General features: G+C 39.4%; 2 protein-coding genes across 2 annotated transcripts in view; one reads left to right on the top strand and one right to left on the bottom strand.

Moving 5' to 3' along the window:
• The window catches only part of LOC145326438 (uncharacterized), a 114,241-nt gene that overhangs the window by 74,091 nt on the left and 22,615 nt on the right, over positions 1-17,535 (bottom strand). The window lies entirely within an intron of this gene.
• On the top strand, positions 8,085-13,930 carry Gbeta76C (guanine nucleotide-binding protein subunit beta-2). The gene is made up of 10 exons (XM_080169789.1): positions 8,085-8,199; positions 8,786-8,874; positions 9,646-9,727; positions 9,806-9,907; positions 9,985-10,119; positions 10,360-10,452; positions 10,546-10,830; positions 11,006-11,260; positions 13,158-13,253; positions 13,830-13,930. Exons 2-8 carry the CDS (start codon positions 8,786-8,788, stop codon positions 11,249-11,251), a joined length of 1,032 nt encoding a protein of 343 aa, XP_080025915.1. The 5' UTR covers positions 8,085-8,199; the 3' UTR covers positions 11,252-11,260; positions 13,158-13,253; positions 13,830-13,930.

The raw sequence follows: 17,535 nt of genomic DNA, 5'->3' as shown, positions 1-17,535 counted from the left end.
TACATGTGGTATTCGGCAACCGTGAGCCATGTCTATGGCACCCCTGATCTGGGGTTCGGTGGAGGGTCAATGGCCCTCCCCCGAGTCCTGGGGAAGGGGTCTAGTGACCCCCTCCCTACGCTTAGAATTAATGATTGAATCTGTCATGTTTATTATGGTTAACTGTATTCTTAATTCTCCCCCACCCTTTCCAGGGATGGGGGAATCATTATTGCCCAAACTGACCATTGTATATGTATTATTTATGCTTTTATGTTATGATTATTTATTCCTATCCATGTAATTATTGTTTGTTGTATATAGCTTCAGTATCTCTTAACCCTTCAATAAAGTGACAACTGAAAATAGATGTTGATCATTATCTAGTGAAAGCTAGAGAAGCGTAGCTTCTCTATAGTAAGGTGTCCACGTCTGTCACACTGCCGTAATCTAATTGAACTCCGGTGTCTGCCATTTATCCTCGGCGGATACCACAACTTTGGTGACAGCTGTGTGAGATTACGGTGAACCACAAGTGTAGAGCAGACGCGCATCTGAGGCTAAGGTACTCCCAGCAGTGAATCTGGCAAAACTGACGCAAGCAACCTGAATTACCCACCCTGGACAGCAAAGTTTAACTCTGCATCCGGCAGTTGTGGAAGCGAGACAGCGAAATCTGACGAATAACCGCGAGCAGCGCTGATATCTAACGGAGAATTGAGCGCCAAAAGGGCTGAAACAGGCCTGCGGACCGGCTGAAACAAGCCAAATAAGTGTAAACGGCTGGAAATAGGCCAACTTTACTGCAAGAAATAGCAGGATCCGAACCAGTGGCGCTAGCAGGACGGGACATTCCCTGCCGCCATCAGCCGGATTTGGATCAGCGGCGCTAGCAGGACGGGACATTCCCTGCCGCCGATAGGCTGAAACATGCCACATAGCTGCAAGCTGCGAGCTAACATACGAGTGTAGTGCACCAGAACAGAGAAAAACTACGTCAACCCCGAGTATCCTGAGAAGCTACAACGCAGCCACCCATCTAGAAAACAGATATTATATCACATTTACAGGGATTACCACCCTAGTGTGATGGCCAAACAATAGATTTATGAGCAAAGCTTGGCAAACAAATTGTTGTGTTGTGATAAATCTAAGAATAGAACAGGCTTGGATTACTGTGTATTGTGATAACAGCTAAAAATAGAACAGAGTTGGTAAACAAATCTGTTATGCAATTGTGATAAGGACAAAAATAGAAGCTAGATGTAATATAATCAAGACCCTGATATACAATCAAAACAATCTCAAGCCCACAGCACAACAACAATACACCCCTTATTCCAAGGGAAAGGGAGGGGGCCCCTCTCCATTGAAGGCAAATACAATCAGGGTGATATAATAGATAAGCCTAAGATTAAGAAGAAAAGGCCCTATTACACCAGCACACAGTTACCCCCCTCCCTCACAGGGGGAACGGACGGAGTTACCCCCGTCCCCTCACGCGCTTCCCCCTTCCTACCCACACTAGACTAAGTCCGTCTGTAGTGTGGAGCGAGCGATCGGATACACAGAGCGCCATTCACGGGTAGCGCAACAGAGTGCGGAAAATATCATAAATCCAACGGACGAAGCGGACCAATGAGAGAGCGAGTTGAGGGGTGAGAGCGCGTTTTCCCCGTGTGCGCGGATTTGACGGCGCGAACGCGCGTTACAAGGACAGGAGATTCCACGCACACACACACACACACACACACACACACTCACACCAGAGCGGAGCTACTCCATAGCATTTAATAGGGGTATTTTTAGCAAATAAAGAATTGCAAGTTTCTTTCCTTCTAGCTCTAGTGTGATAAGGGAAAACCCAATCAGTTCCTGACAGCAGTTCAGACCCTCAACACCTATCTACCTCTACCAGCCTACCCTACAACCTCAACACCTAACTAGTGATAAGTACAGCTAAGTTATATCTTTGTAACTAAACTCCCAACCTAGTGATACAAACAGTGTTGGTTGTTAGGCTAGGAAGCCTCAAGTGACAAACCATTCAATTTTAGTACTGTATAACTTTGTGCCCGCCGTTTCACCGTTGACCCAATGGACCAGCATCAAGCCCCAGGAGGTGACCAAGCCCCAGGATGGCTCCAGGATGACCCTCAGCCGGCCCCAGCCGAGTACCGCAAGCTGATGCTGAGCAATCTGCCGGAGTTTAGAGGGCCGCCCAAGCAATCCTGGTCGGCACATATCCGCAGACTTGAGATGTCATGGGCAGCTTACCGCGTACCACCTCATGATTCCCTCAACCGCCGCAACGCCCTACTACTGTCACTGGTAGGGCAAGCGGCGGAAATGGCGTCCCATCTGTTTGGCGAGGCAGGCCAAGCCTTGACCTACGAACAGGTCAAGAGTTGCTATTTCGCCCTGCTTTTGAATCCCAAACGCTTAAACAAGCGTTTAGGGATTACAAGCAACACTCGACAGAACCTATACAAGCGTACATATCAACTAAGTGCGCCTTGTATAGGGACGCCTACAACCATGAGGATCTTGAGTTGTTGGTGGACGAATTAAATCGTGGAATTCGTAACGCCAACGTAAAACGCCTCATGATGAACCATGAAATTACGAGTGTACCTGAGTACACTCGTAAGGCCATGTTCACCGTGACCATGGTTACTAAGCAGCTGAAGGAAGGTGTGTGCTTAGTGGACTCGACCGACGGGCTGACTGGATCTGCCTGCATCCAGTTGCCCCAATATGACGAGTCGGAGCCAATGGAGATTGGCTCCTTGGCTCCGGGTCTCCACCAGATGGGGAAGGTCGCTCCAGATGACAAGGTTCCAGGCCGCTGCTACCGCTGCCAGGGGAGAGGCCACCGAGCTCGAGACTGCCCAACGCCTGTGGAAGTTAGCCTAGAGGAGAGACGCACCCAGCCACGCCGTGACCGTTCTGCCAAGTGTGAGCGTTGCCACTATGACGGTCACACGGCGGCCGATTGTAGAGCCGACTGGGCCCAGGTAGCCAGCCGCAGGCACACCGCCGACAAGGGTGCCCCTCCAGGGAAGCCCAGCAGAGTGGCCCATATGGAAGGGAGCGCGCCCCCAGCACCACCACAGCAAGCAGCCGCCCCCAGAGCTGCGGACCGAGCCGATGGGATGCCGCAGTTCGGGACTGTCCCAGCTAGGATCAACGTACTGGGCGGCGCGGCTGAACCCAACCGGGTTGGCCTAGGCTTCAGTCTTAACCATCTGGGGCCAGAGCTGATACAGCCCAACAACATAGCCGAGCCAGAGGTGCTGAGGCCCCAGCCTTTTAGCCTCAACATGATGGAACCTGCCCGACTGAGCCTACCCAGCAAGAGTGGAGGGGCGCTGCCCAGCGTCCCTGAGACGGTGTATGGGGAGGCCCTGGCAGCCGCTGAACGAGAGAGGCAGGAGGTGCTAGCCAGCACCTCTGCATCGATGTATGGGACGCCACCCGGCGTCGCCACCTGGGATGATGGGGGGGTGCTATCCAGCGCCTCCCACCTGGTGCCTGGGGCGACAACCGTCGCCGCCACCGAGATACCTGGATCCTGGAACAAGCCAGCCTCCAACCTGATGTCTGGGGCGACAACCGTCGCCGCCACCGAGAGACCTGAGTCCTGGAACGAGCCAGCGGTCCCAGAGGAAGGGGTGACACCCGTCACCCCCAGTCAGCCAGCGCCACCAGCCTGCAGGGAGAGCCCAGCTACATGCCAGCCAGCGCCACCAGCCTGCAGGGAGAGTCCAGCTACATGCCATCCAGAGCCCCCTGCCAACCAAGGGAACCCAGCTGCTCAACATCAGGATAAGTTGAATTTGTTAAATGTGTTGTATCCAAAATATTGTAAACACCCAGCCTTGCCTGTGCCCCCTGCACCTGAGGCTGGGGAGATTGAAATTTGGGAAAATAAGGACTTGCCTGTGCCACATGCACCTGAGTTCCTAGGGCAGGGGAGGGCAGTGAGTAAGGGCGAGCCTGTGCCACATGCACTTCAGCCCCATGCCACTGGGCATGCCTTGGACAAGGGAAGGGAGCACTTAGGGCTAGGGGAGCCGACACCCAGGCAAGTGCCAGTCGCTTGCCAGTCTGTCATTGGGGAGGGTATCGGGGTGCCTCGGCCGCATACAGATAACGCTCAATGGAAATTTGTATCTAGCCAGGAGCAGCCCAGCCGTGTCCAGCCCCAAGAAGCAGCCGTGACCAGAGCTGAAGATCCCCAGCCGCGTGTACGAGGAAGATGGTTACCTGGAAGCCTCTCCCATTGGTGGATGGTCCTGTGGGGCCTCCTGCTGGCAGCCGTGTGGCCTACAACCAGCTACGTCCTGGTGGGGTGGGACTGTGCCAACCCCACCCATGTCACGTCTTACAATAAAGAAAAGATGTGTGAAACGGAGCCCCTACACCAGGAGGTGCCCCTGGGCCATGAAGTACACGTCCTGCAGCAAGTCAAGGTGAGGGAAACCACTGGGTTCAGCTGTCAGCTCACCGTGTCCCAGTGGACATTCAGGTGTGGGGTATGGGGTCACCTCAAGGTGACCTCGGTCCCCACCCTCATGAGGCCAACCAAGATAGACCCAGAAGCGTGCCGAGACCTGGCCAGGAACCGAGTATACACGTTGCCAGGCAAGACCCAGCCACTGACGTTCCAGCTGAACCACCCCCTGTTCTTCACCATCGACATGGTGGGCGCCCTCGTCAACAGCCCCGAGGGGGTGGGTTGCGAGGGGGAGGACGTCCACTTTGAGGGCCAGCTATACCGCAACGAATTAGTGCTCCAGGAGCGGCGGCTGCTGGTCAAGGAGGAGACCTATGTGGTGGAGGATGGACGGGTGGAGTCCCAGTCTGACCACCTGACCCTAGAGTGTCCCCATTCTGAGCTGTCCTGCATCACTGGGGAAGCAACCTACGTGTGGGACCACCTGGGAAGAGATTGCCCCTTGAGGCTGATCCGCAGCCTCCAGCCCAGCCTGGTGATGGATGCATATCTGGTTGACCATCAGGCCCAGTTTTTCATCAACATGACCAACCCCACCTCGATTGTGAACTGCGACTTCGAGGCCCATGCCACCAACCATCCAGCGTTGTTCGTGGCAGCTGACCCAGCCGCGGCTGCGCTGCCCAGAGTGTCGGCCAGGGATGTTGACGTTCCCCTTCAAGCACAGATCCATGCAGGTTATATTGGGTTTACCCTGGAAACGCGCATGAAAAGCACTGCAGCAGAAGAAGTAGCGGCCAACTGCTGGAAGCTCCAGCAACTAGATCCGGCCCACCCGGTGCGTGTCCAGGGGAGCACGTTCTCGGTACTGAGGGGAGACATCCTGCTGCAGCTGACCTGCCAAAGGCACAAGTATGTTGTCCGCGAACACAAGGAGTGTTGGGACAAAGTGCCAGTAGAGCCCACAGGTTTTGTAGACGCTGTGACACGGGTATACAGTGAGCACGCCACCAAGATTCCCTGCTCCTCCACCTACCCCCTGACTGTGCACGCGGAGGAAGGCTGGATAGAGTTAACCCCTGCTCCCAAGAAGAGGCCACCCCCGCTGGATATGCCTAAGCAGTTGTTGACAGAACCCTTGGATGACTTCAGTTCAGGTGGTTTGTATTCGCAGGCTGAGTTGAACGACTGGCAACAACTGCTGGCGTTCCCAGCATACAAGAGTGCCATGCTGACCGGCCTATCCTATGGCTCCTGCGTTCAGCAAGGCAGCTGTTCGGCCACAGGAGACCATGGGATAGTGTCCTACAACATTGACCGACTGGCGGAGGAAGGAGAGGCAGCCCTGGATGTCTGGGCAGGATTTAGACAAGCCATCCACGAGTGGGGAGATGGCGCAGCCATACTGTGCTTGCTGTTGTTGATCCTCAAACTGCTGGGGGATCTAACCATCATTTCTCTGGCAGCAGCACAGGGAGGAGTCCGGGCAGCCCTGAATGCGATATCACAAGTGTTCCTGTACCATCCAGCTTTATATAGGAAGGCGCTGGCTAGAGCCAGGCTCAACCATGCCAAGTCCCGGGACTTTTCAGTGGACTGGGATGCCATTCCCATCGGCAGGGAAGCAGCCGAGGAAATGGTGTCTATGAAATCAACTGACAGCGGGCATGACCGCTCAGGTAGGCCAGGACCGCCCTCTGGCAGACCCCGCGGCCCCTCAGGAGGACAGGCCGCTGCTCAGACAATCAACCTGGCAGCCAGTGCCCCAGCCGCTGCCAACAACAACCAGCAGGCCCCACTGCTGACCGTTCCAGCAACAACTGTGCCACCAGCAAACCTGATACCTGCCGGCGCTGACCAGCGTATCCAACCCAAGTCAGCCTCTGCCTTCTATCCCACATTGGGAGCCCATCAACCCTAAGAAGATACTCACCACTAGGATTCCATTGAATCATTATCGTTTGTATATATTTTAGCCCTAAGGAGCGGGCCGAAGGCCTCAACCACTGTCGGAAGTCTGGTAGGGAAACCACCTCCCAGCCTTCCGAGGGGAGAGTTGTGGTATTCGGCAACCGTGAGCCATGTCTATGGCACCCCTGATCTGGGGTTCGGTGGAGGGTCAATGGCCCTCCCCCGAGTCCTGGGGAAGGGGTCTAGTGACCCCCTCCCTACGCTTAGAATTAATGATTGAATCTGTCATGTTTATTATGGTTAACTGTATTCTTAATTCTCCCCCACCCTTTCCAGGGATGGGGGAATCATTATTGCCCAAACTGACCATTGTATATGTATTATTTATGCTTTTATGTTATGATTATTTATTCCTATCCATGTAATTATTGTTTGTTGTATATAGCTTCAGTATCTCTTAACCCTTCAATAAAGTGACAACTGAAAATAGATGTTGATCATTATCTAGTGAAAGCTAGAGAAGCGTAGCTTCTCTATAGTAAGGTGTCCACGTCTGTCACACTGCCGTAATCTAATTGAACTCCGGTGTCTGCCATTTATCCTCGGCGGATACCACATACATTGTCGAATTTGACGAATGACCAAAGATGATTAAATTACGAAGAACAAGTAATTTTTACAAGCTTTGTCTAGAAGTCCTTACTATGCAGGGTTATGAGTTGCATACACACAAATACGAATAGACTTACTTCAAGGAAATGTTTACATTATGATCTACTGATTAAAAAGTAAACCTAATTGAATAGAAAAATATTTATAAATTTCAACAGATTAAATCATATTCATTTTCACAGAAAATATATGTTTATTTGTAAAATTTAAGTTATAAAATTCTTTGCATTAAAATTTATACAGTTGACATTTTGATATTTAAGGACAGCATAATGAAAATTTTAAAAAAGGACTAAACATTTTAAAAAAAACATTTGATTCATAATTTCATTGAACTTAAGCTATATACATGGCGACTAGATGGACAAAGTGAGTAATAGTGTGAATTTTCAGGGGTTGATATTGGTTAAATATCTTTAATAGCACAGCAGCCATCACATTTCTTTTGATAAAAACTTGATACCATTATAGATGGAAAAAAAGAGTTAAATAGTAGATACATATCAGTTCTAACAAAAAACCTCAGCCTTTTTTCCTATACAAAACCTTAAATATTTTGTTTTTAAAACGTTGATTCCATTTATATTAAATAAAATGTATTTACATAGATATTCCAAGGGTTATGAGATTGCTGCCTTCGAAAGAGATAAAAGTATTCTAAGAAATATTTAGAGTTTAGATACTAAAATTAAAATCAAACGGATTAATTTGTATAGCTAAAGACAAAGGCTTGTAGTAAAAATAATCTTCAAAATAGATATCCAATGAATAAATGTCATATTGCCACTTAAACTTCCTGCAGAGGCATAATAAGGGAGATACTTTTTTGTTGTTTTTGTTTTCTTTCTTTAAAGGGCAAGTAATAAGTAATCTCCATTTAAAATATCGATTTATAAAGACACTTGTCCATAAAAATGTATTGTTATAGCTAAAACTCACATACGGACGATGATAATAGAGTTACTATGCTTTCTACAATTATTATTTTCTATAGGATAATTCTAATTCAGAGTTAAGGATACCTATCCCTGTCACTGACTTGGTCCAACCAGTGTGAAACCTTAAAAGGTCTGTATGTTGAGTTGTAAGGATTCAGTTAGTGATTGGTTCAGTTGCTCCGTAGTCCAGGCATGAGTTACAGATAGACATATGTAATTGTTACACTGTGCTAGCTTAAGGTTTGTATAAATAAACTATTTCTTGTTAAAACGAACTTTTGATTTTTAAACTTATTTCATATCAAGTTTTTTATAGTAGTATTTTTAAAGGGGGTTGTTATTTTCTTTTTAAAAAATAATTTTTTTTATAAACCCCATTGTAAATTAATATTATTTCACAATTAGTTTCATAACTTTTTAAAAATTTGTTTATGTCATAGTAGGGTGCGAATTTGTTTCATGATGTTATATGCATAAATCAAATAAACTATTTTAAATTTTTCTTAGGCAAAAAAACTATTTATGTGTTTTGTAATAATTTTGCTTAATATTGCCCAAAAACTATTTTTAAAGTTTTTAAGTCAGAAAATAAGTATGAAACAACTTATTGTCATTTCCCATCCCCTGTAAATTATATTTTGTCTATTAAATATTATTTGTTATCTGGTCTAAACGTAATTATTAATATTTATCTATTTCTAATCAAAACCACCATTGAAAAATAATATAAAATTCTAAATTTCAGGGAAACATCAAAATAATTTTAAGTTCTTTTTTGTTAAAATGTATTAAAATGTTGCCCCAAAAATATATAGTAATTATTTAGATGCCCAAGGAGGACCCTGAGGTTACTAATCTGCGGACAGAGCTAGCCAGTCTAGCCAAGTCAATCAGGGAGAAGGCAGATGCAGTCAGGTAAATATATATTAAAACTGCTGATATTGCTAGCTAAACAAGTATTTCAGGGAGAAAGCAGATGCAATCAGGTACTTTAATTTGCAATTTAAATACAGACATAGCCTACTTATCCATTACATCTGGGAGAATATAGAGACATTAAAAATATACAAACAAACAAAGCATGCATAAATAATTTTTTTTATTTGTGGGTAGATCTTAGAATATAGTTAAATTTTTATTATCCTAATCTGTTATCATACTTGTCTCCTTGTAATTTCTAACATTATCATTAACAATGTGTTCAAATTAAAATGTTGTTTAAAAAACTTTAAAATAGATCTTCCCTGGAAAACTTTTATGAGTTTCAAACAATTTCAAATTTTGCTTAGCTTTTTCTGCCTGGGTTTAAATGAAAGTATATAAAATATGTGAAATCTGAGAAAAGTTTTGTATAAGCTTTATATCACAATTTACATTTAAAAAAGAGAATGAAAAGAATACATACATACATTTAAAGTCCAGGTATGTGAATCCATATAGAGAAAAAAATTTAAAAGAAAACACAATTAACATATTTTAATTGAGTATATTAACATAATCTAAGTCTATCTCCTGAAAATATTAGTAACCAATATCAAAATATGCCTATCATTTGTAATTATCTTAACAGTAAGTTTTTGCTTATATAATTTCTACAGACTTAGATCTTATATCTTCTATAATTCCAGCTCTTCAACTCTGTAAAAGATGAAACATTTGAATTTATATTTGTTATTTCTATTCCAGGGATGATGCTGGACTGGGGAGCAATGGAGCTAAACCTGGAAAAGCATCCACAAAGAAATTGCTCAAGGGTCACATCAACAAGGTTAATCCTATTCATTTTTGACATTTTGTTGAAAAAAAGTAAAAATGTTTCATCTATAGGTAGATAAATTATGTTTAGGTAACATGTGTTCACTTCTCTGGAGATAGCCGACATGCAGTCAGCGGCTCTCTGGATGGAAAACTCATTGTTTGGGACTGCTGGACAGGGAATAAAATGCAGGTATGATAAAAGATATGCATGTAGATTTCATAAATAGTAAATTTATAGTTCACATGTATTATTCTATACTATTCTAGGTGATACCATTACGTTCAGCCTGGGTAATGACAGCAGTATTTTCTGACAGTGGAAACATGGTGGCCTGTGGAGGAATGGATAACTGCCTTACCATCTATGATCTTAACAATAGGGACACCAATGGAGTTGCTAAGGTAATTCAAACTTGTCAATTTCTGGGCAAAATAAATGCAACTGAATATCATTTTATCAAATCTTTTATGTGATGAAGTAAATATTTGTACTAGAGAATGTAAGCAAAATGCAAGTGAAAGTTACCAAATGTGAATATACTATTTACTTTAGAATAAATTATGCTCTGCTATGAATACATCAGTAACCCATATCTGTCTGAAAAATGATATTTTTTGATGACATGAAGGAAATGTTATTAGATGCTCCGAGAAATTGTGGGATATGAAGGGTTTCTGTCAAGTGCAAGATTTCTGGATGATAAATCACTTGTTACTGGGTCTGGAGACATGAAGGTTATTATTTAGTTTTTTTTTTAATTTCGTGCAATTTTAAAATATATTAATTATCAAGCTGAAATTGGTGATTTACAATCAAATTCTGCATAGGTGATGCACATTGAAGTAGAGACAGGCAAAAAACTACTTGACATGAAAGGCCACAATGGAGATGTAGCTGCCCTAAGTCTGTGTCCAACAGAAAACAACACATTCGTAACAGGATCAGTTGACAGGACAGCTAGAATCTGGGACCTACGAACACCTGGATGTACACAGACTCTGTGGGGACATGAGTCTGATGTAAATTCTGTCAGCTTTCATTCGTCTGGTGTTATGTTTGTCACTTGTAGTGAGGATAAAACTGTTAGACTTTGGGACATAAGAAGTGACCAGGTGAATATATTGTTAATTTTCTTTATTTACAAAAAATCTAAATAGACCATTATGATTATACTTCATTTTTGTACTCATTATTAGACTCTTTTGTTTAAATATTATAAGTTGTAGTATACTTCTAATGTTGTGCTACCTTTGAACATTGCTGTATTTTTAAATAATTGTATAATAGGAAGTGTGTCAATACAAAGCAAACACACCAAACTCCTCCTTTACAAGTGTTGGTGTCTCCAACTCAGGCCGGCTCATCTTTGGCTCTAGTGATGATTCCACTGTCCACATGTGGGACATTGTTGGCACTCATAATGGAGTGTTGTCTGGGCATGACAACCGCATCACCCAGCTGTCAGTGGCCCCTGCAGGGTTTGCAATCGCCACCTCCTCCTGGGACAACAATGTTCGGATCTGGGGCCTGTGACGTCATCAGGGAAATATAGCATTTTTTCATTATTATTTTGCATTTAATATTCAAAATAATTCAAAATCAACAATTTAATCATTTATATTGTAAATCATAATCTATAATACAAAGTAGAAAGATGTCTATCTGTTTGTTTGTAGCAAAGGATCTCGCTAACCGCTGAATCTGGTTCTCCTTTACAGGATAGCTTCTCATAGGTCCCGGGAAGGTTTATAACTATTTTCTTGGGGGGTGGGACACCCCCAACACCCCCCCCCCAAAAAAAATTTTCTTTTCTTTTTAAAACTAAAATAAAAAATTCTCCCCTCCCCCTAAAAAAAAATATGAAATGCCTTAAGAGGCTAGGGGCGAAGCCGCTAGTAGTTTAATAAATCATTCTGTACCAACTTTGAAAAAATCAATTTATTGATCTATCATAATGCTTAGATATGAACACCTTGAACAACGCAGAATATAGTAAAATACAAAAAGTCTACATACATGCCAATTATGATATATACTTTGCAACTATATTTTTTCTCAGTAATCTTACAAAACTCCTTGAAGTATCAACTTAAAATCTCAACTCAAAGCACTTATCCCTTCCAAATCTTATTTAAAACTAATACACTCTAATATAAATATCCTTGTAAAATTCTTTGTTACGCATTTACTTCCGAATTATCACATTATCATTTAATCAGAATCTCAAGCCATAACTATTATTTCTCTTTTGCCTAACTTTCATTGTCAAACTCTTCTTCAAGTTAAAGATGTATAATTTTGCGATTATGAAATCTTTAAGGAACTGAATGTACAGCAAAACCTGCATAAATTAGCCCGGGGGTAAGTCATGACCTTTATTTGTAATATTCGTACTATATTTCAAAGATTGTGAGAATTATTTTAAACCAAGGATGAAAACATTCATAAGCAGGAAAACCAACAAACAGACAAATAAAGCAAGTTATATCCTTATAATAAAGTAACAGGCTGTCTAGCTGTCTGTTTGTGTGTATAATAAGGTTCTCCTTTACAGGGTAGCTTCTCATAGGTGCTGGGAAGTTTTTTATAACTATTTTGGGGGAGGATACCACCACCCTTCCAAGAGAAATCGAACCTATAAAAAACCTCCTCAAGTGCCCATTGGAGCCTCTAGGAGCGTAGCCGCTAGTAGATAATAAATAAGTTTATGCCTATTAGAATTCCCTTTCCTTGAAACTTATTTGATTGAATGGATAGTAGTAGGGGAATAGTAAAATATAACAAGAATAAAATATTGCAAAACAAGGATCTAAAGATTTCCTATCACCCCCCACCTGTCTTTATTCCCCCACTTACCTTAAATAGGCAAGGGAGGTTACCTCATTTCTAAAACTTATATCAACCCTTTTTAATTTACTTAATTTAAAGTTCTCATAGTTAATATAAAAATATTATAACTAGAATGGTAAATTTTCAGTGTGGGCATATATTCATTTTGTCATTTTCCCCCCTCCCTACCCCAGCCATAATATTGTGCACGCCCTTGCTGTGGTGTATAAGTTTATCATAGTAATTATCAAAGTAAAATGAGAAAGTAAAACATGAAAGGTCCGGCCAAAGTTTGCTAACTGCAGTCAAAACTTTATAGATAGATAATATATCCATTTAATAGAATATTAGAATATTATTTTGTACTTTTATAGGAAAAAAGTGTAAAGATATGAAGTTTTAAGATTTCCTAATAAGATAATCACTTCTTTCTGGTGTTAATAACCATATTATATGGGGTCTAAAATTAAAAAAAATATATTCTTGAACTTGATAATTTAAATAAGCAAAAGTGTGGGGAAGGCCGTTAAGTTTGCTTTTATTGCCTAATTGTTTATGCTTTCTCGAAATAATTCAAGGAAATAAAAAGCTATGTTTATGTTATATCCAGCAAAGTTTCCGGTATCATGAACCAAATTTCCCAGATAGACCACACATCTCACCATCAGCCAAAAAAATTCTGGTTTAATATCGCCCAGATACTTAGGTTAGTAACTTTCTTGTAATTAAGGTTTGTTCGTTTGTCTTATTTTCCCTCCAGTATACTATTTTTCTCTCTATACATGTTAGAGAAATGTGGTTTTAATGCTAGTTTATTTTCCATACCAATATATATCTTTTTAAAACTCACTTTGTATGTCTTGCTGTTATATTGTATTGCTTATGCATGTTTTTGAGCTTCGCTAATTGAGATTGTTAATTTTCTTGTTTTCTTTTTTATTGATGATAAAAACAAGCCTGTTCCGTTACAATAGACTATCATAATGTTACAGGGATATGCCAAGAAAAGTTATTTTAATCTTTTTCCTTGTTTAAAAGCTATGTAACACATCATTTTGTACTTGGGAAAGATTGTAAAGCTTCTACTGATCTTTCTCTGCAAACAGAAAATATATTATAAAAAAATCTTTAACTTTTTAAGTATCTCTATATAAGGCTTATTTGTATGTCTGTCCGGTTTTTTTAAAAATATTTTTTGACGCTTTTGGAATAAATGGCGGTAATGATTTTTTATTTAACATTACCGGCCAAATTATGTTGTTTATTTTGATTTTATTTTCAGAACAGTGTTCTCTTCCGTGTTAGTTGATAAAGCTCTTCTTTATGTGTTTATGTATGTATACATCTGTTTAGTTAGAAATAAATCTTTAGACTTTGTAACAACCAGTTTTTTTGTTTGTAGAAATCTACTCTATAAGTGTTTCTGTCTGTTACTGTGTGAGTAATACTTTAAATATATCTCTCCTCCCACTTTCACGCATCATTTTCTTCCATTTTATGCTTGTAATTCCATTAGAAGCTATTCATACGAATAAAAAATAAATGTGTACTTATATTTATAGCTTTTTGTTTGTAGCAAAATTTGTGGTAAGTAAATGTTCCAATAAGGTTCCGCTCTTCAATAATGCTAGATATTTGTCTAATAATCGGTTTCTAGGATTTTTATTCCAGAAATAGTTTCATGAAAGTATTAAGTAAAATACAGTGAATGAATGGTGTTTGATGTCTGATTGATTCTTAATGATCAATAGAGATATTCTTAAACATAGGGAGGGTAATTTAATAAAATACAAGGAACTATATTTATTAGAATAATATTAACTTTTATTTTGTATTTAAATCTATTTACAGATTTTGTGGATATCCAAAGCTACACAAAGCTGTATGAATAAAAGCCGATGCCACTTAACTGCCGGCTAATACCGATTTAAAAATAAATAAAACCATTCAAGCTGTAAATTTTTCTAAAAACCAGGGCCCAGCCGAACAGATTTTTTTATCTCAAATAAAGACCAGAACCAACATGAAAATATAAAATAATTATAGACAGACAAACCATACATATATTGCCTTTTCTTACATCCCTGATTTCTAGCCAACTATTCAAGATGATAAATAATTATCTGCTTCGCAGGATATAGTTTTTTTTCTTCAGAAAATCAATACACAAAAAAATATGGATTTAGCATAATAACTCTTTGAATGTATATCCTCTGAAGAGGTCTAGAACCCGAAGCGACACCTAGCCCCCTAGAGGTCAATAGTATATTTCTTAGTGCATAAAATGCGATGATGCGTACTTTAAAGTAGTAGACATTAAAAAAAAAACTTATATCATTTCATGTTTCATTTGATTAATACACATTCCTGCTAGTGTTGGGATGCATATTATTGATGCTTTCTTTTTCTTAGCACTCAAGTATAATATTGCTATGAATATATCTAATTCTAGACATGATAACACTGTCTTCTCCATATTAAAAAAAATCTCCGAGTTTTTTTAAGGTTTTTCTTTTCATGACAATACATTAAAATAATGTTACCAAAACAAAAAAGTCAATTTAACATGCCGAATTTCAAAAATTTGTCTGAAAAAAATTTCCAACTAAAGCTAAAGTGCAGATATTGACTGGTATATGTTGAACCTGAAAGATTTCGAAAACAAATAATAATGCTAATGCTCATTTTTCTAGTGCTCTGTGTAAAAAGGAAATATTTCTATAATGAATCTTTAAATGTTAAAAATATGTGAATGTGCATCGCAGATATAAATACTAAATAGTATTGCAAAAGTGAGAAACCTTACATATTATTACATACATATAATTACATACACACTCATAAGCACACACACAACCACACATACACAAATATAAAAATTCTAATAATACAGAATGTGACTGTTTTAATTTGTACTTGTGTTGGCTTCTCTCCTAACCTTGGGGTTATATAGGTTTTAAGGATATAAAACAACGAACACAGTAATAGTGTCTGACTGATTATGACGTAACAAAAAAATTAGCCAATGAGAGGCCGTTATTGACCAATGGTAAAATTTATTGTGGCCTCTCATTGGCTAATTTTTTTTGTTACGTCATAATCAGTCAGACACTATTACTGTGTTCTAAAACAACTCACCCTCCACCGCGCCGGACCAAACTTTTCTGAAAATTTGGAGACCCCGCGCTACTATTTCCGAGATCTTACTTGACACATAAATAAAATATACATATAAACATACATCTAATTTGTAATAGGATTCATTAAAGTATAGGTCCAGAGAATCTTTTAGACCATTTTTTGGTGTGGTTGTCACCCTCCCCCTGAAATATATCGACTATAAAAAAGTAACCCAAAATATTTTTTCTCTCAATTTTAATTAAAAAATAAAGACGGGTAACCCTCACCCCCTCTCTTAAGCCACTTGTATTACAAATATAGTATATATAATTATATACATTTTCTAAAGTACATTTCATCTAGTTAAAAAGATACTGCAATGTTAATTTTTCCTCATTTTATTATATGTTAGGAAAAACAGCCATCTTGAAAAAGTGTAATTCAAATGAAAATAGAAATACACTAGAATACATGAAAATTTTCAAAGATACAGTAATTTTTGTATTTTAAAATGAAATTTCCTAGCTCTTTTTATATGTTTGTAAGGGGAATAAACTAGAAAGATACAAACTGTATAAATCAGGAAGAGGATAACAGACTGGATAAAGAAAAGATAAAATAATTAATGCAAAGTAGCATTCTAGTAACTTTACTAGTTATGTCTAAAAATCTATAAGTTTGAACAAAAAAGTATAACATACATAGTATGCATCTTATCAAGTTTCCTAGCTGCATTGATACAATTTTCGACTGATACAAATTTATATTTATGTACACAATGTTCCCCTGTTCTCTGGTTGAAATTATATGCGACATTGATTTCGCCATTTCCTGTATATTTATCCTTGTATCATTCTCATACTGTCACACATAAAGAAATACTTTTATTTAAACAAACTTCCAATGCATATTGTAAACATTTTACTTTAAGAATAGATTTCCATCGTATATAAAACTTCGTGCAATAAGTCTGATTGAATTTCATTATCAACAGTGCGTTATAATAATAAACAGTGTAAAATATTTGTATTATTTTGAAACTTTATGATTTAACTTTTGTGGATTCAGCGCATCTTAGAGATTAGTAATAATAAATATCTAGTTGTATTATTTACTATTTTTTATATCAAATTTAAAGTTAAACTTGAGGATCTGTTAAGGGTATAAAGACATTTCTACAGCTGACACGCTTCTAAAATAAGGCAGTTTTTAGAAATTGTCTATTCTTCTCATGTACATCTTTGAATAAATATTATATCTCTGTTTCATACTAGAACACATGAAAAGAAGGGATACGTAAATGTATGTCAACAGATTTAATACAAATATAGGAATATTAAAATACCACTATCGATTGTAGGGAGATTTCTGTAAGTCTAATTAATTAGCAGAATGTATATTTCTTGCTTTTTAACACGGAATTCTTAAATTATGTAATTATTTTGAATAAAATACAAGCTTCTCCATAGTGATCATCGATTTTAAAAAATCTTATCCCACTAAAAGTGATTAATATTCAATCTTTACTTAAGGATTCATAATAGTATTGTTTTTTTTTAAATTTAGGTTTAATTATTTTTAACTTATGATATTCTTTGGTTTAATTTAAATCCATTTACCCCACAATTTTCCACATAATACATGATTCTAAAAGTTCATAACAGCATAACAGCGTAGCTCATAATATACTAAACACAGCCCTATTTTGTAATGTGATAGGATAGTGATATACAGTCCTTATAACTTGGCTAATGTTACCATTGTCTTAGCATGGATTTTTATATCATGTCTTTCTTTCATACTCACAACATTACTTGCATGGCAAAGACAGAGAATTGTTCTCTAAAAAATTTTAATTTTTGTATCGA

Source organism: Acartia tonsa, chromosome 8, assembly GCF_053477335.1.
Source record: "Acartia tonsa isolate MP-2025a chromosome 8, ASM5347733v1, whole genome shotgun sequence".
In the NCBI taxonomy this organism is placed as follows: domain Eukaryota; kingdom Metazoa; phylum Arthropoda; class Copepoda; order Calanoida; family Acartiidae; genus Acartia; species Acartia tonsa.
This window is presented reverse-complemented; position numbering and strand designations above follow the sequence as displayed.

Excerpts from the sequence above, each read along its gene's own strand:
- Gbeta76C (XM_080169789.1), top strand. The coding sequence starts at position 8,786 with ATGCCCAAGGAGGACCCTGAGGTTACTAATCTGCGGACAGAGCTAGCC. Across the intron at positions 10,120-10,359 it reads ACACCAATGGAGTTGCTAAG|ATGCTCCGAGAAATTGTGGG; the intron begins GTAATTCAAACT and ends AAATGTTATTAG. Across the intron at positions 10,831-11,005 it reads GGGACATAAGAAGTGACCAG|GAAGTGTGTCAATACAAAGC; the intron begins GTGAATATATTG and ends ATTGTATAATAG.